The sequence below is a fragment of the Otolemur garnettii genome, unplaced genomic scaffold, assembly GCF_000181295.1.
Source record: "Otolemur garnettii isolate 467f Iridium unplaced genomic scaffold, OtoGar3 scaffold00060, whole genome shotgun sequence".
NCBI classification, from domain to species: domain Eukaryota; kingdom Metazoa; phylum Chordata; class Mammalia; order Primates; family Galagidae; genus Otolemur; species Otolemur garnettii.
In genome coordinates this window covers 3,775,692-3,796,742 of record NW_003852455.1, presented here as the reverse complement: position 1 = coordinate 3,796,742, position 21,051 = coordinate 3,775,692, and the positions used below count along the sequence as shown (strand labels likewise).

Sequence of the window (21,051 nt, the reverse complement as noted above, 5' to 3'; positions counted from 1 at the left end):
CCACAGACATAGAGGTGTTTTTACCCTGCAGACTTAGCCTTGTCTAATCGCAAACCAGCGCAAACTGAGGCAGTCAACAGTCATAAGATGGCATCTGGGATTAGTCAGTTGCTTAAGTGTATAATGGATATTGAGTTCTTCTAGGAAAACTTCATTCCTAATCACTACTAGGGTTTCCATGAACCTGGCAAACTTCCTCACCTTCTGGTTTCATCCTTCTCCTGACAAAATGTGCTGGCTTCTTCTGCCCTCCCTGGACCTAGAAATGCTCCCTGATGGCTCATCTCAGATTGAAATAAATATTCAGAGGTTAAGTTTTATCATGAACATTGCCTGGAAATTCTTATACCTATGCCTTTGCCTACCAGTATTCCCCCTACAAATGCACATGGATGCCACCAGTCTGGAAATTATAGAGAATGCATGGTTCACAACAGAATCAGACTCTCAAGACTCAAAAGGACCTCAGAAGTCATTAGTGACAACTCATCCCTCCCCAGCCAATGCAGCTATGAAGCAAGGCATCCAAATGACACCTGTCACTTGTAGCTTAAGAGGAAGAGGGAATCACATGCAATAACATTTCAGGCCCTATGCAGAACACCTGGGCAACCTACTGATTGCACTGTGCTTTAGTATTACCTGGGGGTAAAGTAGACAGACACAACATTCAAGACCCCTTCTACTCCCACCTTGCTACACTTATAATTGCTTGCTGGTTCCAGATCCTTGTGCCTTTCTTTCTTTGGATTTTGCTCAGTCAAATTAGCATGATCTTCCTGCTTTCTGATCTCATTGACTAAATTTTCCTCATCCTGTCATGGTTAAGAAACATGTATTTTCTCTAAGCCTATTTGGGTTTGGGGATCACAGATGCCACACTAGCAGAATGTGGCTCCCATTAGATACATTGCCACTCCTATTCAAGTGGTGAAAACAGCCAGTTGAACCCTGTAACTTTTCACAATTGCACTATCACAACTGGGTTGCCACTAACTACACGGGGCTATTTAAACTTAAACTAATTACAATTAAATAAAATTGAAAATTCACTTCTTTTTTTAGAAACTTGTCTTACTTTGTCACCCTCAGTAGAGTGCTGTGGTGTCATAGCTCACAGCAACCTCAAACTCTTCAGCTCAAGTAATCCTCTAATCCTCCCAAGTAGCTGGGAGTACAGGTGCCCACCACAATGGCCACCTATTTTTAGAGATGGGGTCTTGCTCTTGATCAGGCTGGTCTTGAACTCCTGAGCTCAAGCAATCTGCCTGCCTTGGCCTTCCAGAGTGCTAGGATTACAAGTATAATCCATCACACTCAGCCAAAAATTTGTTTCTTTAGTCACATTAGCCACATTCAAGTGCTCAAAGAAAGCATATGTGATTGTTACTATATTGGAATTATAGATACAGACTATTCCTATTCTTGTAGACAACATTGTTACTTAGAATGACAGGATCAACAGGTAACCTTAGCCAATCCTCTTGAGTTAGGTCAATCTCTCTGAGAAAGCTATACTATTGTAAAGCCTTACTCCCAGTACTTACTTCATGGTACATATATACCCCTAGGGCATAGAAAAAGCCTGCAACACCAAGGCAGGCCAGGAACACCATGAATTTGAAGGCATCACTGTATAGTTTGAAGTTCAGAGGCCGGGGGTAGAGGATTGATCTCACCAAGTCTCCTTTGGCTGTATTGTAACCTATATAAAGATGATTACAGGTGAAGCAAGTTCTTTTAATATACGTTCTCTCAAAACCAAAGTGATTTGGATTGAACAGAGGATCAGATAAGTGGGTGATGGGGGTGAAAACAGCATTTCTTTAACCTAACAATTCATTCACATTCATTGTTGCTACAAATCACCAGGAGCAGTCAATAGCTCTCACTTAGCCCTGTTTAATTTCTCTTGCTCTGGGAGTCAGTGCCTCAGAGGCTCACAGTACAACTCTTCATTCACCCATGGAGTTGAAGACTATAGACCAGAAGAATGTGGAGACCAAGAAAATGAGATGCTGACAGAGGGATTTTTAAAGCTCAAATATATCTTGAAAAATAATTAAACATTAGGAGAAAAGAAAAGCACAAAGAAAGTATTTCCTCAAAAATATATATGTGTAGGATTTTGACAGTGTCATTCTTGTGGTTAAAAAACCTTTCAGGGTCCCCACTTTCTTAAAATAGAGTTCAGATTTCTAGGCATAGCATTCAAGGTCCCCTTCAACCTGATCTACTCCTATTTTACTGAATTGATCTCTTAACAGCCCATTCATCCCAGAAGGCCCCTATACATTCCTTCATTTGTGTTTTGTAGATTCGAATTAGCATGTCCTTCCTGCTCTAATATGATTAGGTAAGCACTCCCCATCTGATCAAGTTTGGCTCAAAAGGTCATCTCATCAAGGGTTTCCAGAACTCTCTCCCATACTTCTTATATAAAGTAATTTCTCTTGCTCTTTAAAGTCCCTGAAATACTTGGTGATATGGCGGCATTGATTACCACTCTCTATTTTAATTAACTGTAAATTCATCTGTCTCTTGCCCAAACCATAAAAGATATATCTCACAAATCTTTTGCTTTAGCATTTGCATAGCACATAGTAGATACTCCTTAATATCTAAATTAAAATGTTTGACTACTACTCTACTCTAGATACGAGTCCATATTATGAGTATAAAATGTGTCTTATCCCCACTACGTGTTGGACAAATAAGGCTTTGCTACCTGTGAATTTAATGAATATTTAGATGGTTTCCATGCTAACCATTAGCTTCTATTTAAGGCTAATGTTTGAATTGTTTGACCTGGATAACTTCTGGCATAGTGTTCTCTATTGGAGCAATGCTGTCTTTGTAACAGAGAGATACTCTAATACCTACTAAGTAGTTCAAACATTTTAAAATTTTGATTTTTTTATTTTTAAAAATCAGCTAAAACAATTAAATCATAGACCCACTGAAGCATATCAAAGTGCAATGTGTGTTTTGCATCTGTGAATATATAGAGTGGCAGAAACTCAGGTTAAGAATGAATACCAGGGAGGGAGAGGGGAGGGGAGAATGGGTGGAGGGAGGGAGATTGGAGGGATCACTTCTGAGGTTTATCTTTCAAGGGTACAAGTGAATCTTTCTAAGAGTAGAATGTGAACGTTTTAACATAATAACTAAGAAAATGACGTGAAGGCTATGTTAACCAGTTTGATGGAAGTATTTCGGATTGTGTGTGAAAACCCCACACTGTACCCCAGAAGTGCATTAATGAACATAGTCATCATTCAGTAAAAAAAAAAAAAAAAAAGAATGAATACCAAAGCTGGGACCAGGTCACGGAAGAACTTGATTGTGTAATGTCATGTGGAAGATTGGGACATAGGAAGTATTTGTAGAATTATTAGTATTTGATGCATCCTTCAGTACAATGAAAAGTGAGGAGTTAAAAATGATATTAAGAGCCTAACTACATGGTGATCCTGTTAACAGAGAAATACAGGAGGATGAGTTTCATTTTTTATTTTTTTTTTTAGTTTACTTTTAGATGCACTGACCTTGAATTGTATCTGTAGGGCACCTGGTGGAGGTGTCCAGCCAGGAGTTGGAAATACAGCCTAGCAAGAAACTCTTTGACAGGAAAAAGTCCTTTCCTCATAGTCATAGTTGAAATTGTTTGTTTGATTATCACTCAGAAAGTGCAGAAGGAAAAGAAGTGTATGGTCACAAGCTAAAAGAAGAGCAGAGTTTTCCCTCTGAGGAATTTTACTTCATCCACATGTAGCCTTCATCACATGCAGTGGTTTTAATAATAAATGATTAAGTTAAAAATGGTGACAATTAAGGGTCTTATTGGGAAAAAAAAGAATGACTATTATTACCAAAATTGGCAAACTCCATAATTCTAAATAAAATTTCCCTAATTTAACTTTCCCCACTTCCAAGCATGAACTAAATTTGCAAAAGTGGAATCCACTAACCTGTTTGCAAAACGATTGCTCTTATAGGTCCCTGCCCAGAGGGCTTGACCTGGATAACTTCTGTTCCGCAGAAAAGGACATGTTTCCGATAATCTTCCAAGCTGTGAGATTTCCAAGGCATTGTGTTCTCCATTTGGGGCAATGGTGTCTTTGTGACAGGTATACTCTCTCCTAAAGAAGATTGCATTTTGTTGATTCTATGTAAACTCAGGTAGTTGTTCAGAACTGGTACTTGGTAGCTTTAAGGAATTATATAAACCACAACTAATCCAGTTTTAATGCCCTTCTTGTAAGTCCATTCCTATTCTTAGGTATGCTGGTGGTACAAGCAATGCAGACTTAATTCTATTTCAAATATTTTTATGAGGTATACCTATTTTTCCTATATTTGGCCTGCAAGGCTTGTTGTCATAATTTAAAAAGCAACCTATTATAGCTGAGTGGTCACTTAATCATTTGCCTGGGTGTTCACTAAGCTCAGCACTGTTCTAGGCAAAGAAGGAGCTACCGAGCACATGAATAGTAATGACAATATATTTGCTTTCATTCTCTCATATATTCACTTTTCCACTTATTCAGTCATTCATTCAATTGACCTGGATAACTTCAGGATATACGTAAAAATACGTATATTTTTAAGTGCTTCTTCTGTGCCACCAGCTGTGCTCAGTGTTGGGAATATAATGACGGACAAGAGGGACAGTGAGCTCAGAGAGCAAGGCTGGAAGATTGTAGCCATTCCATGTAGTTTCCAAATATAACCTATCAAAGTCCCCTTTTCATTACTTCATTCTTTTGCTCAAAAATGCTTAGGCTTTTCCATTGCCATTACTGAATAAAACCCAAACTCTTTCGCTAGATTGCCAAAGCCTACACACAATTCAAGCCTGTTATTCCCCTACACAGGCTCCAGCTCAACTGGGAGACTTGCATTTCCTTTTATTCACTCCCATTCTTTGCAAGAATCAATCTTTTCCCTTTCCCTGATGGCTGTAAGACAGGATATTTAAGGTACAAAGAAATTAGCTCAGAGTTCAAGAAGGATAAATTTCAGAGACAAAAATGTTAATAACACTTTCTGGCTTCCAGATTTAAAGAGCACTAGTATTAAGTTAAAATTCAATCTGTCTTTTACTAAATGTTCAATTAGCAAGATAACGTGTCATCCTTCCAATATGAAAGTAGTATTATATTGATCATAATTGTACAAATTTAGGTCTCATCTCTCTTCCTAGGTAATAACTGAGGGCAAGGACTTTGACATACATGACTTTTTATATTCCTCATTTTCTCAGGTAATTTGTAATAACTTTAAAATATATAGGTTTGTTGAATGCATAGATGAATTAAATCAAAATAATTACCCAGGTTTTTCTATGATTGTTTTTTTTTTAAAACTAGATTCCTGCTATGATGTATTCTTTTACATCCTAAAATATAGGAAACTATAAAATTTTTATTAGTGGTCTTGTATATTCTTCAGAAAATTCCTTTAGTCAAGCAGTTGTCCTGCCACCATTTTATTTAAAACAATATTACATTCTTCCATTGTGTGACTTTTTCAATTTCATTCTAAACAGCTTTGTAAGAGAGAATTTTTTAACTAATCTCCAAATCATTGTACCACATTGTTTTAAGAAAATCCTTTGTGAAAGGCAACTACTATACATAACTTCAAATGTTTTTCTGCTTTTGGATCACAAGATTTTAATGCACAATATATGCTTGGGCTGATATTACAAACAGTTTCCCACACAATGAAATTGGAGACAGACAGGTATTGCTCAGTCATAGAGAAGTTATTTGGAAAGAGTATGTTCCTGAGACAACACTCAAATCAGATAACTTTACAGAGATGATTTTCAAGTCTCTTACATGTTAATAAGAAGTCTCATGCATCAGCCTTTCTTGGGAGCCCAAGAAAGGATGGTTTTGCTTATAAAAGATTTGATGTCTAAGAAGGGTGGAGAGGGTTTTAGAAGGCAGTGTCATCACCCCAGTTGGCTCCCTGTGCTGTAATGGAGATTCTCTCCCTTGTCCCCAAGAAGCCAGATGCTTCTGCATGGTAACAGTATTTGAAATGTCATGTCTTTGTTTATTAACGTTTCTGGGACCATTAAACTATAAACAATTTGAGAGCAGGGACCATTTCTCATTTATCTTGGTGACTCTAGCATATAACACAGTCCCTGGTGCATACAAAGTAGGCGTTTCTGAACTTTTGCTGAATAAATGCATTAATGAATGAGAGAGAAAGGGAGATGGGCCATGAAAGAAATAGAGGAAGGAAAGAAAAAAGGAAGAGGGGGAAAAAAATTCGACCTATCAAATGATTATAAGCCTATCTGACAGGAGGGCCATGTGAACTAACCACTTAAGTTAGGAAAATCTCTGCATGTCTGACTCAGCTCACTGCATACTTCCCACAGATACAAATGAATCAGGCATGTAATGAGTATGGGGAGAGGAAGGGGATTGGGGCAGAGTGCGTGCCTGTTGCCCCAATATTACCCCTAAGAGAATGAGGAACTAGTTATAACCATAAGCTGTGGGGACAAAATGCCTGGGTTTAAATGTTTTCTCTCTTCATATGTGTAGAACTTAGAACTATTGAAAATTTATATCATGTATATACTTTCATGTTTTCTGTCTCCTTCACTAGAATACAAGCTCTATGAAAACAGAAATCTGTCTTGTTCATATACAAAACAATTCAGATCTTAGCTTCTCCCCTGTGTGTGACCTTGCAGTGGTTCTCAACCTTCCTAATGCTGCCTGCCTTAATACAGTTCCTGTGGGTCGTGACCCACAGGTTGAGAACTGCTGCCTTAGGCAAGTTACTTACCCTACCTTTTCTGAGCCTCAGACCTCTTCATCTTAATGGAGTTGCAGATCAAATGAAACAGCATATATAAAACATTTAGCACAGTGCCTAATACAGACAAAAACTAAGAAAAATGAGCTATTTTGCCAAGAGAAGTTTTCAAAATATTAATAGATCCCCACCCCACCCCTGGAGTATTCCCTTTTGCCTCTTGACTCCTCCTCTTTGGGACAAGCTAGATCTTTGATGGGACCCTGGGATCTTTGCCTCATGAAAGGAGGCAGGAAGAAAAGCACAGGAGTGTTCATAGCAGGCTTTGGAGTTTACAAGTCCTTCGTAAGTTTCATCATGGGTTTTAGGTACTGCCTGAGAGTAAGAACAAAGATTTTCTGCTCATTATACCTTCCCTCTACTGTATTTCTGGCTAAATTAAATTCACTGGACTGGGAGTTAGAAGAGAATGCACAGAAGACTTAGATGATGTGTGTTCCCAAGAGAAGCACCTACATCAGAGTGGGGCCTGGGAACATGCAATCAGGCTGTGGAAAGTGAGAGCTGATGGCGCAAGGAAAGGTCTGCCTCCCAGCCCAGGTGGCAGGTCTCGGATGGGTTCTCAGGCGCAGAGCACAATGAACACAACAGGAAGAAGAGCTGTCCTGGATCAGATCCACTCCCTGATGTCTTGCACAACTTAAGGTAGCCACAAGAAGGTGGGAGGACCTACCTACTGATTGGGATGACTGTTTGACTTACACTAGATATGCTCACTGGACACTTTCAAGGAGGGCAAAATTTGGAACCCAAATTAAAAATTGAGTATGCCTGTAAAATAAAGATAAGCTGCTTACACAGCTGAGTTTGTAGGAATAGAATGAGGCTGGGGTGAGGAAGGGGAAGATCTTACCAAGGGTAGGTGCTGAGGATGGGAATACCACGCAGAGAGAAAAAGGCCAGCAAGAAGGAAGATGAAGGCTGCAGACTTCCCTCCTTAGAGTCAGCTTCCTTCCTCACTACTGTGGTCCTTAGTAAAGGCCACCCCAAGTCTGACCCTCCCACAGGCTAGCAGCTCTGGTCCCTTTTCACCTCAGTCTCCTTATTTGTAAATTGTTATTGTAACGGCTCCTTGTGTGATTTGTTTTGTACCATGAGAAAATGAGATGTAAAAGTTATTTATAAAATATAAGTTGCTATAGTGATGCTATAGAGTATTTGCTATTTTTACTCTTACATAAATAAAGGCTTCTATATATGCGAAGGACTATTTTGTACAGGGGGCAAAAAAAAATACCTTAGTCACATTTGTGAACAAATATCCTAGGAAAACCTTTGCAGTTTCTGGAATGTAACCCCAATCTCTGGTTGTTTAGTTAGGATCCTTCCCACAGATAATGTACGCAAGTCGGAAGATCTATGGAGCCTGCATAAAGTATTTAGACTATCCTGGAACTTTGATCTTTTTGAAGAAGTTAATGAGAAAGAAATATATGATACATATTTTTTGTTTTATGCATCTGGCTCTAAAATTAGCTTTTATCAGGACGTGGGTTACACAGATACTAGTACTGATGACTTCATCTTTGCAAAAACAGACACTAGGAAAAGCCACCTACCAAAGGTCATTTTAGGTCAATTTGACACATTGCTGAAAGGCAGCTTTGTTTACCATTTCTACTTCTCTGGAATCCTCTGGAGTTTTCCTGAGAATCAAGGCAAGTACTGCACACCTGAGACAGTGAGGGAGAGAGGGCGGCCGGCCCAAGGGCAGTAAGATGCTCTGTCTCTCCTCCGCTGAGCTCCTTGCCATGCTCTCTGTTGCCAGCGAGAGAAGCCATTTCTCATTGTTAGGCTGCTGGGAGATGGAAGGCTGGTTGTATTTGAGTGAAAAGAATAGTTTTAGAAGGGAACACTTTTACACTGCTGGTGGGACTGCAAACTAGTATAACCTTTCTGGAAGGAAGTATAAAGAATTTTCAAAGACCTCAAATTAGACCCTCCATTTGATCCTGCAATTCCATTACTGGGCATCTACCCAGAAGGAAAAAAATCCTTTTATCATAAGGACATTTGTACTAGACTGTCACAGCTCAATTTACAATTGCCATATTGTGGAAACAACCTAAATGCCCACCAACCCAGGATGAATTAACAAATTGTGGTATATTTGCTCCAATAGTAAATCATAGAATACTATTCAGCTACTAAAAGAGATGAAGACTTTACTTCTTTTGTATTAACCTGGATAGAAGTGGAATGCATTCTTAGCAAAGCAACACAAGAATGCAGAAGCAAGAATATAATATACTCAATTCTGATATGAAAATAACTGATGTTAGTATGTGGTGGGGGACAGAGTGTGGGGGAATGGGGGAATGGACAGAGAGAAGGAAGGAGGGGTAGGGGGTCATGGTGTGTGAAACACCTCTTGGCGGCGGGAACAATTATAAAAAGGACTTTATCTAACAAATGAAATCAGCGTAACCTGGTTCTTCATATCCTCAATGAATCCTCAACAATAAAAAAAAAAAGGACAGTTTTCCTTGGGCTTGAGGTTTACACATTGGATACTATGGCAACATTCTGGGTAAAAGATATGATCAGTATGCAAATCCTCAGCACTATCATTATAAGGCAGTTAGATTTCAACACATTAAAGGGGTATTTTGTAATTATACTGAACATATTTATGTTGCCTGCATTTTCTTGTCTCAATTTTAAATTAAGTAGATCCATTTTTTAATGTGAAATCTGCTTCTGTTGAACAATTTAGGAATAGATAATGAACTCCCATTGCACTTAGGTAATGTTAGAAAATTGTGTGTGTGTGTGTGTGTGTGTGTGTGTGTGTGTGTTTTCCATCTTTACCCCATTTGGAAATAGAAAAACTCAATAATTTCTAAGCAAGAAAGACAAATAGTTTCTATTTTTGTGTTGCTGTGGAGTCTCTTCTCTCATTACAGTGTGTTGTATATATTTTTTTTATTTTTTTGCCTAAGGAATATTTTATAAGTACTGGCTTTTTAATTACACAAATTCAAGTACACTTTACCAAGCACGCATGAGAACTAGGACCGTCAGAACTATAACTGGTTCAAACTGGTTTTCTGTTCAGTGAGATCAACAGGAAAAACAAATCTAAAAAAACAGAACTATTATGTTGTATTTGTCGTAAGATTCAACTCAAGCTCCTCTGCAATGAAATCTGAACATCTATAGTTTTCCACCTATAAGGGGTAAGGCTGGGTAAAATCTGGGTGCCCTTCCAGTTGCAGGATTTTTAGCTTGTATTTCACTTGGACGTGTGTATAAACGATTCTCATACTGAGGGCTAGAGTGTGTTTCAAACTCTACTGTGCTCTCACCTGCCTTTGAACTCGAAGCACACTATTCACCTCACCATCAGGCAACGAATCACATCTGGTGTTAAATGTTTGCTCTAGCTTTGTATTTATTGTGTTTTAATTCTTATATTAAACAGTTTGTGTTTACATATACAAGGTGGACAAAAAGTTCATGTGCATTTTTTAATTAAATCCACCCTGCATGGTATCTGCATTTGAATGGAAAGCTGGGTGTATCTCCCTCATCTATCACTCAATGCCCCAGCGTGGGCCTGGTATTAGGTGGGTAAGACTAGGTCTATCTGGTTAGCTAGAACTTGGCCTAGACATTGGGGAGGAAGCTCTGTTACAACTGCCTACCTGTGAGCATGCCTTCATTCACCACACAGTTCCCATCAATCAGAACAGCATCACATGGCAATGAAAATTTTCCTGAAAGAGTAAGAATATCGCCGGGAACCAAGAGACGGGATTCCAGCTCCTGCAAACCTATATACAACAGCAAAGTTTCCATGATGAGCTGACCTTTACCTGTTTTTATTTAAGAATAAAGGGGACTAAGAACCCATATTAACCTGTTGGCCAAGACTACTCGAGTCTCTTCTCCTTTATCAAAAATTCCAAGAGAATCAGGATTAGAGAATTGGCCCCTAAGACATAGCAAAGGACTCACTAACCAATAAGATCCTGTACTGATCTTAACCCCTGATGTAGTGCTCTGCCCACGACAAAAACTCAAGGGCACTTGGTAATGCAGAAGTGCTCCTTCCCTGCCACCATGGGATAGGTTTCCAACTCCCCTGTGGTACACTTTGTCTTCCTGAATTAGGGCCTTATATAAATCATACAGATAGCTTCTGTGGCCCTGGGGTACAACTCCTCCCTCTTTGCAGGCAGCCATGGCCACTCCAGCTCAGAGCAAATGCTGAGTATCCAGTCACCTAAAAGTCTGCTCAGCCATAGGTACCAGATGGCAGGGTCTATTTGGGATGTTAGCTAGGAAAATAAAGGAGCATTAAGAAAGGTTACCTAAGTATTATTCTAATGAGTGAAATGTGGAGAGCAGAGGGAAGTTGAAATACCCCAGATATTGGGCAGAAATGTTTCCCTCGGGGCTGGGATGAGGGTGAGGTGAGTGACCTGCAAAAGTTCATGAGATGCTCAAACGCAGCCCTCTGCACATGACGCCTCAGAGTTTGTATCTCAGGGCCTTATTTGTCTCCCCCAAGTCCCAGTCCTGGGCTCAATCAGAAAAGACTTTTCCTCCTTGCCTAATAATCAAGGACAAGTAGGACCAATTCCACCTTGAAATAGTAAGACCCTGAAAATGGCCTGACACGTTCCTTACCTTTGTCCTTCGTGATGATTGTGACCTGGACTTTGTTATGATCTTCCACGAGCTTGTGCAGCTTCACTGATTGCTACCGATGAAAAGTCAACACTTAAATACAGACAGTCCGCATCCTGAAAACCACGCGATCCCAACACAGTAAATGCCAAGCCCTCTGTCACAGCTGCACTGACCCTGAGACTCGACTTTTACTTTTGATGCTTCGGCTTCCCTACCCCAGCCCCCACCTAACCTGATCTCCTACTTGGAGCAGTAAATATGCTCATTGGTTTAATGCACAGCCACCACCTCAAGGACCTTCGCTGAGGAACGAAGCCTTCACTTCTGGAAGATAAGTAATGGGAATGAGGAAGAACCAGACTGTGAACTGTTCACTCCCCTTTCTATGCCTCCGTTTTCACGTCTGTAAAACAACAAAGCTAAATTGAACTGTAAGTGGCTTTCTACTTTAAAAGCCTGTGGATGTTTGGGCTGTGTTTTCACTGCATGTGGAACAGACACGCTCTCCTTCAGAACTGTTGAAAGTGCTCTTACAAATGGATGAAGATGTGCAAAGTGAGAACTCGGGCCAGGGCTCCAAAACTCTGGGAGGGGACAGGCTTAGCTAGAAATTATGATAATAATCGGCTCCTGTCCCCTCATTTGCTTGTTAATAGTTGTTCTCTGGTTTGCATCTCTGTAATTGCTTCTCTGGGGTCGCATAGCTGGTGGATGTAAAGATTCTCAACTTTTCTCTGTTAGATAATGTCACCTTTTGGAACCCTGAAGATACTTTCTAAGATAACATCCAGGCCTCTCATTTCAGTGGACTGGCTGACCCACCCTGACCAGTGGCCACACTAAGAAACGGGACTTAACTTAAGAATCAAGACCCCAGGAACTGAAGCAACTCAAGGAGATGACTCCCACACCCCTATAATTCTGCCCCAAACCTAGCCGATGAGCAAACCTAATTACTTAATCCCTTGTCTGTCAAACTATCCTTAAAAACCCTGTCTCCCAAATTCTTGGAGAGGCAGATTTGAGAAATTTCTCTTGTCTCCCCACTTAGCGTTCTGTGGAATAAACTCTTTGTCCATTGCAACTCCGACTATCTCAGCACCCTGTCTTTTCTCTGTGTAGCAGGCAGTACAGCCCAATTGGGCAGCAACATGAATTTTCATATTGGATAAATGTGCAGAGAGGAGTTGTTGGGGGCCAAATGCAGCCCTTCCTCCTCCTCTCCTCCTAGGATAAAGACAGAAAGGATTTGGCTCTCCCACTCCCTGAAAAGTTCAGGCCAAAAGACCCTAACTTACTCGCCAAACTGTGGAATTTGCCTGACCACCCCGCAGGGCCCCATATGAAAGGGGTCTGTAACTGCCCCTGGGCACAGGATGTCATCTTTGCCCTGCCTAGGCAGCTCATTTAATACCCTCTCCTTCCCTTTCAACGAACCTGGCCTGAACATCTCCTCTGCCACCACGTCTCTGGGCACCACCATTTAAATACCTTTCAGGAGTCATGCTGCCCACTTTTGAATCCTGACACCACCATGTGTGAGTTATTTAGCCTGTTTAACTCCCTTTCTCTCATCTGAAAAGGGAGATTATAACAGGATCTATTTTATTGGATCAAGTTTTAAGTTAATTAATTCTTGTAAAGCCCTTTTATAGTACTCCATACTATGCTAAGAGCTCATGGCTATTCATGATTAATAAGAAAGTTGCCACTGGAAACGGCACAAACTTGTGTTTATGCAACTGGAAAGACTCACTCGAGGTAGAATGTATCGCGGTATGGTTCTATGAAAGGCAGTAGAACTGGGAAGAGCCCAGAGAAGTGGAGGCATCGTCTCATGAGACAATCCAGGGGATAAGAAGGCAGAGAGATGAGAGGGGATTTCATAGACACAGGTCCTCACATGGATATTCAAGGAGCCACCAGCCAGGAGAGCTTGAAGCTGGGCCCTGGCAGGGCTGAGCAGCCCCAGAAAGTGCTGCCTCTTTCTGTAGGGAAGTCAGTTACTTGGCTATCTCTGACAGAGAGGGTTTGAATACTGTCAACAATACTTAATGTAGCTTAACCTTTTTAACTTTTTTCTTTTAGATATTAAATTATTTTGATCTGTTCTTTTGATGGTTTTTAATGTTATACTTGTCACCACACTGAGACTAGCATTACATACAGTTCTGCAACTTCACCCTTAAGAAAATGAATACAATGAATTCACTGTTAATGCTTATGTGGAAAATGTTAGTATTTACTTAGTTTTGCGTGAAAAGCTAAACTTCAATAATCAGGACCAACTGAGTGGAAGAAATGATATCACTGTTTAGTACATGTTCATTGCTCTAATGTGACTTTCTGAGGCTTCCCTGTTGGGGCATGCATTTTAATGACACATAATAATGAAAAAGTCAGCCATGGTTCTGTGCAGCTAGCATAGTAGGGTCAGTCAGGATTGCTGAGTTACAGGTCAGGCTTACCAACTAACCAGCCACGTAATGTACATACATTAAGAAATTTCACCTTACAAATTAGTTGTTTCCTCTATAAGCAGATGGCATTGAAATGGAGCCTTTTCAAGATGCCTTCAAGCCCTAATATGGTATAATATTAATTTATTTTACATGTCAGAGATTTATTCACCACCCACAAGGCTTCATAAAAGTATAAAAAGTATATAAATGACTCAAATTATGATTATTTTTAAATGATTGAAAACATTAAACAACTATTATGTACCAAGCACTTGGAATATAGTGTTTAATATTTTTTGTTTGTTTGTTTTGTTTTTTTTTTCCTTTTTGAGACAGAGTCTTACTATGTCACCCTCGGTAGAGTGCCGTGGCTTCACAGGTCACAGCAACCCCAAACTCTTGGGCTCAAGCAATTCTTTTGCCTCAGCCTCCTGAGTAGCTGGGACTACAGGCATCCACCACAATGCCTGTCTATTTTTAGGGATGGTGTCTCGCTCTTGCTCAGGCTGGTCTCAAACCGTAAACTCAGGCAATCCACCCTCCTTGGCCTCCCAGAGTGCTAGGATCACATGCGTGAGCCACTGCACCCAGCCGTGTTTAACATTTTTTAATCCACCAAATAAACCTATGATGAAAATGTTATCTCCACTGTACCTATAAAAATACAAAACAAAAATTGGGATTGAAAATGTTGAAGTAACTTTCTCACACTCATTTACTTATGAAGTATTAAGACTGACACTCAAACCCAGTTTCATCTAACTCTAAAGCCTTTTCTGTTGAAGAATATGTTCTTCTAGTGTTTGAAAGTGATCTTTTCACTTTAAAAAGATAAACATCCTTGCTGCAAATTTCTCTAAGTTATTTTCTTGGTTATAAACTCTTTTAGATAATGCCACAAATAAGGTTAGCCTAGCATAAGAGGAGGATAGTCAACACACTTAGAAATGGTGAAGTATGAGTTAATAACACTTGACTGTAATTCTCCAGACTCATTATGCTGTAGAGCTAAATTTGTTTATCAGACTTAGTGTTCTGTGTAACCTGCTGCCATGCTTCCCTGCCTTTGCTCAAGCTATTCTCTAGAATAGTCCACTCTGGTTTTCTCTAGCAAACTCTCTAATCCTTCACATAAAGGCTTGCTCAGATGTCACCTCCACTCCATTAGTCCCAACAGTTCCCAGGAAGACTTCACTGAGCTCTCTGATTGTCCACTTGTGTTAGTGCACTGATCACATTCCATTACAGCTATTGTTGTGTGGTCAGGTCTCTCCTGCGGGTCAGCCAGTTCACAGAAAAAAGGGAATGTGTCCATTATTCGTCAGTGTTTCCCCCAGAGTCTGTCACACAGAAGGCCCTCATCAAATATGTATTTAATAGAAGCGAATTATTCTACTTTCCCCCACAACACGGGAGTAGGATAATGTAAGCATCCTCTTTGAGTTAATGTACTCAGAAACTGTACAAACACAGGTTTCTATGACAACCAACTAGCTGGGAGAAGGCAAGTGCTGCAATGCTTGCCATGATCGCAAAGCTCATTGCCTGATTTTCATTAGGCCCCCTCCAGTCTCCTCAGTGTCTGTTCAGTGGGACCAGGATCAGTTTCCAAAACCAATTTGCATATTGTTATTATTCAGCATCTGTTGCTGCATGTCCTTGTATTTGCAGTGGCTGGATTTCCTCCAGAGATGAGTAATGAGAGCGTTAATTCAGGTGCCTCTTGAGCCCAACTCAGTCATGACTGAAGGGAAAGCACTATGGGCCAGATACCCTCACTGCTATTTCTAGCAGTCACCTGTGGAGCCCAGCAATGGGCTATGCAAATCAAGTTCGGTGTAAATACAGTTGAGTGCCAAGGTTTGCACTCATACCTGCAGCAAACTTGTTAGAAGGGGACTGCAGCAATAGCCTTTCTTGGCCTAGAAAAGGTAAGTTCCCTGTGCGCAGCATGACTTGGAATTAGAACCAGAGTCAACACAGGAAGATATCTTATTCCATTCCTACAAACGCTTCCCCACTTATAATTTTCAAAAACCTATGCTTGTTTAACTGAAATCTCTGATTCAGTGAAATAATGAACATCAATATAGCTCAACAGAATAATTTGGGGATGGCAATAGAGGTTCTTGTATTTTTCATTCCTGCCAAACCCCGTCCTATTCCAAGGAATTTTGTGGATCATGTTGAGATTGTCCTCAATGGGATAATGTACAGTATTTGACTTGGAGTCTGAAAACTTGGGGTGGAGGTCTATGGTCACTATGGTCTATGGATGAGTATGGAGTCACTCCACCTCCCTGGTGCAGATAAAAATCATACGGGTTTTATTTTACAACTTGCCATGCCCCACACAGATATATACATTATGGATGTGGGGGCTTATTATAATCTGTAGTGTTCCACAGGCATTGATTTGTTCAGGACTTGCAATTTAAACTGCAGATACTATGCATACAGTTTCAGGAAATTGGCTCATTCTGTATAGTGTTACAAGATACTTTACAGATTGGGTCCGATAAGCTTTTACTAACAAATACTAGCTGCTTATGAGATTAGTCTTTGTCCTCTAATTCCTTTTCTTCTTTTTACAGAAATCCTTTGCAATACTACCATCAAGCCTAAAGTTCCCATGTTAGCCCTTGTTTTGAACAAAGACATATAGAGATTCGGTTAAGACGCAGAATCTGAATGTTTTAAAGTTAAAGCATTTTAAAATAAAATAAACATTGAATGTTTAAGTTCCATTGGGATTTAGAGTAAACATTAAGCAAATTACAAATTGAAAAAATAGGGATTACCTAACTTTGGAAAGGAAGAACATAAGCTAAACAGGAAACCCAGAAACCCTGAAGGAAAAGAGAAACATTCTTAACTCCACATAATTTTTAATGTATGGCACAGTGAAGATCAAAAACAAAAGATAGACTTAAAAATAAAACTTTTTCACATATATGATGGATATAAAGAGCCCATTAATACAAAAAGAAAATGCACAACTCTGTAAGACAAAAGAAAACGTGTTTGCTCTCACTAGTAATTAGGAAAATGTGAATTAAAACATCAGGGACACCCAATTTAAAAAAAGTATTAGACAAAAAAATTATAAATATCAATATGCAACACCAGATGTTGGTGAAGATCTGAAGAAATTAATACTGTTGTGTATTGCTGTTAATAAGGAAATCATTACATTTGGGGAAAACAATATAGCAGCATCTATTACAATTCAAAGTATACATGTGCTTTGATTCCACAACTTGGCTTTTGGTTGTTAGGCTAAAAAATGAAAATATTAATAAATAAGAACATGCCTACACTGTAGTTATATTTAATTCAACATTGTTTGTGGTGGCAAAAGTTGGGAGAAAATAACCTAATTTTTTTAAATAGCAGAATGTTTGAATAAAGTATGATATACCATGAAATAGTGTATGATTAGTTTTAAACATGATTTATAAATTTTTTACTTAATTGATTGCCGTTATATGTAAAAAAAATTTTTTAAATGAAATTTCCAGATTAATGTGCATAGTAAAATCCCATTATAATTTAAAAAATTAATAAATGCATAAATCTCCATATAAACTTATTTACATGTGTGTACCTAAGAGAGCAAAAACAGCAAAATAAATACGTTGAACTAATGATGATGACACAAATAAATAAATGTATCTGGGATCTTGGTATTTGAATTTATCCTTTGGCTGATTCCCCTACAACAATAGTTCTTAAGCCCTTAAAAGGGATAATAATCACCTGTTATATAACTTTTAGAAATGTAGATTTCTGTTATTACCCCAGATAGTTTTATATAAAAATATCAGAAACTCAGGAATCTCAGGTAATTCTCTTGCTAAAAACCCTTCCACTAACTTCCAGATAGGAATTTCTGTATTTGGGGGGGTTTCCTTGGAGAAAGTTATACTTGAATTCCAAATGAAGACACAGACATGAGGAATTTCAAGAGGGAGAATGATGTTTGTCAAACATAAAAAATTAGGAAATGAATAGTACAGATTAAGTCATGGGAAGTATGTGGAAATGTCCTACAAGACAGAATGCCTTGATTAATACATAGACTTGAGACGTTACCCTTTTGTTCTCCTAAACCTAAGGCTGAAATCATTAATCCATGACAGCATTCTTTCTCACAATAACCAGTCACAGCTTTTGGGTTCTCCTAAACACAGTATTCACTGAAGCCTTCACCTAATAATCAGACTTTGCAGAGACATTTAAATCTACCTGGTATTCCTAAAGTCCTCTTCCTAAGATATCACATTCAGTAAGCCTTTTTTTTCTTTTGTTTTGTTATGACTTACATTTAACAAAGCATCACCTAGATGTCAGTGGAAATTTCATAGGCTTGACTTCTTTACTTAGAAGCTAAACAGAATCCAGCTATGATTTTTAGCTCTTACCTGTCGTAAATCATACACACTTAAGACAATGGAGATAACAGACAAAATGATGATGGCCACAGAGTATTCTATGTAACCTTGAGACAGCCACAAGGTTAGGGTGAAGGCTTGGAATACATAGAATGGATTTAAAACCTGCAGGTACAAAAATATCATTTGGGTCACTTACATGAATCCTAGTAGCAGTCAATAAATGTCATTTTTTTTACAAAATTTTTCTACATTTTTTACAACATACAAAAACATCTAATATCTAAATAATTCACCTAGGACTTCATAAATTGTGGAAGAGACCATGTAAGCACATAGAATGTGTTATGGTAGAAGCAAAATTATTTTAAGCACTCAGAGACATACCTACAGATTAATAATTTTTATTTATTTTAGATTTCAAAAGTATTTTACCAATAACAAACAATTTACTTTTTTTTTTCAATTTTTTTTTCAATTTACCTTCTTAAACAGATTTACCCATAATGGAAGACACACATGATTCAATCTTTTTTAAATATGAATTTCAGTTTTCAACAGTTTTATTATATCATGTTTCCCCAAAAATAAGATCTACCCAAAAAATAAGCCCTAGCAGGATTTCCATGCATTTGTTAAATATAAGCCCTACCCCAATAATAAGACCTAGTGATGGGCATGGCTATACAGCATATCTGCATAGCCACACCATGCATTTTGGTGCATAGCAGGAAGGAAGACTGGAATACCTTTTATCTGCCACAGCTCCTTTCTCCGAGCCATTCACACTTGCCTGGGTGCGCGTGTGGTAACCATGGTCTCAAGTATCCCATTGCACACGTGCAAAGAGTTAGGAGAAAGGAGTTCAAGCATCACTAGCGCCAGCCCCACCAACAAGGTCAGCTCCCCCTGGCAGGTTCCAGAAGAATATGACTTAACTGTATTTGAATAAATGTAGATTGTTGTATTATACTTAACAAAAATAAGACATCCCCTGAAAATAAGCTCTAGTGTGTCTTCTTGAGAAAAAATAAATGTAAGACAGTGTCTTATTTTCAGGGAAATATAGTAGGTTTATTTTTTACGTAATCACATGCTGTAGATTTAATCAAATTGTGCAATGAAAATGAAAGATTCCACTTTTATCCAAGTTATGTGAAAATAACATATTCTTTTAAGTCAGGTCTTAACAAAATCTACTGAGAATTAATTGAGTTAGCAAGGCCCTTCCCTTGAACAAAAGGGCATTCTGAAGAGAAATGCTTTGCCCAAGGCTGCAGGGCAAATTATGGTCAGAAGGCAACATCAGCCACAAAACTGGGCATATATATATTTATATATATATACACACACACATATATATTCTAGGTGTCTTGAGAATATCTTCCATTTTTTTTGTTTCCTTGATTTTCCCCATTGGTCCTACTGACTCCATTATTAATAATTATAGGAGAGAGAGCAAACCTGAGAGGCCAGAGAAAGATCACATGATGTACATGTATAGTGTAAATTAAAGAACCCATAAGAGCACAGCTAGTATTCTTTTCTTGAGTAACTTCTCTTTATGACCATTACAAATTAGATAAAATATTGACTAAAGCCAGTGGTATACTTTTTTTCTCCTTTATTTCCTATGATTTTCAAATACATTAAATAAAATTTAACTTTAGTCCTAAGAAATGAATGGATATCTGGTTAATAAGTTAGCAGGCTATATCTTGAGGGTTTCTTAATCCCTTGGCTATATTTTGTACATTGAAAAAGATTTTGTTCCTTATTGTTTCTTATTATTTCCATCTCAACTGCTATACTTAGAAATTATAGCTTTTTGTTTGCTTATCATAAAATGCTCTAATTGTAGATTGTATATGAAATGTAATATGATTTTAAGTTTATAAAAATCCTGTAGAAAGTTAGTTAAATATTTCTTGTAGAAGAAACAGGACTATCCAAATTAATTTAGCTCCTTTATTCAATATTCTTTTGAAATCAAATGTGAAAAAAAAATTTGACTTGCTTTTTTTCTACTAAAGGTCTAGTAAACAGGTGACACAAAATACTAGCACTCTTTTCAAAATAGATCAAACTGATCCCTGGAGAATCTTTAGTAATATGAAAACACACTTGAATGAGAAGTTTAAAAGTCTCCTGCTTTTTTATAGTTGGGAAGGTTATATGTAATGGGGGAAGGGGATATATGGGAAATATAATACCTTATGATTAATTTTGCTGTGAATTTAAAACTATTTTTAGAAACAAAGTTAAAAAAGAAGTCTGATACTGCTATCTACAGATCCAAGTAGGCGGCCCTCAAGTGGGCCAGACAGGGACCTCTCCTTCTCTGTGCTAAGTAGGAGAGTTCCCAGTAGAGGAGAATAGGTGTACTACAAGTTTATGTGTCTTCAACTAAGAGAAGAGATCTGAGATGAGAAAGAACCAGAATAAGAACGCTGACTATATGAAAACCATGCTATTTAAACACCCCCAAAACATCACAATAGGTTTCCAGCAATGGACCCAAACCCACAAGAAATTGCCAAGATGTCAAAGATGTAATTCAGAATATGGATGGAAAATGGGATTGAAAAGAAAGTTTAAAACCAACACAAAGAAGCCAAAAAAGTTTCAAGACATGAATGAAAAAAAGGAAAGAAAAACTCACTAAAGAAATATAGATACCTCTCGGCCTTAGCGCCATCTTTCTAGAAACC

General features: G+C 38.4%; 1 protein-coding gene across 1 annotated transcript in view; it reads right to left on the bottom strand.

The window, feature by feature from the left end:
• The window catches only part of ATP13A5 (ATPase 13A5), a 117,889-nt gene that overhangs the window by 66,236 nt on the left and 30,602 nt on the right, over positions 1-21,051 (bottom strand). Inside the window, exons 7-11 of the mRNA XM_003792695.3 lie at positions 18,371-18,505; positions 11,482-11,554; positions 10,494-10,622; positions 3,972-4,142; positions 1,548-1,705 (exon numbers count right to left, since the gene is read on the bottom strand). Of these exons, the coding sequence (XP_003792743.1) occupies positions 1,548-1,705; positions 3,972-4,142; positions 10,494-10,622; positions 11,482-11,554; positions 18,371-18,505 (666 nt within the window). The remainder of the gene's footprint in view (positions 1-1,547; positions 1,706-3,971; positions 4,143-10,493; positions 10,623-11,481; positions 11,555-18,370; positions 18,506-21,051) is intronic.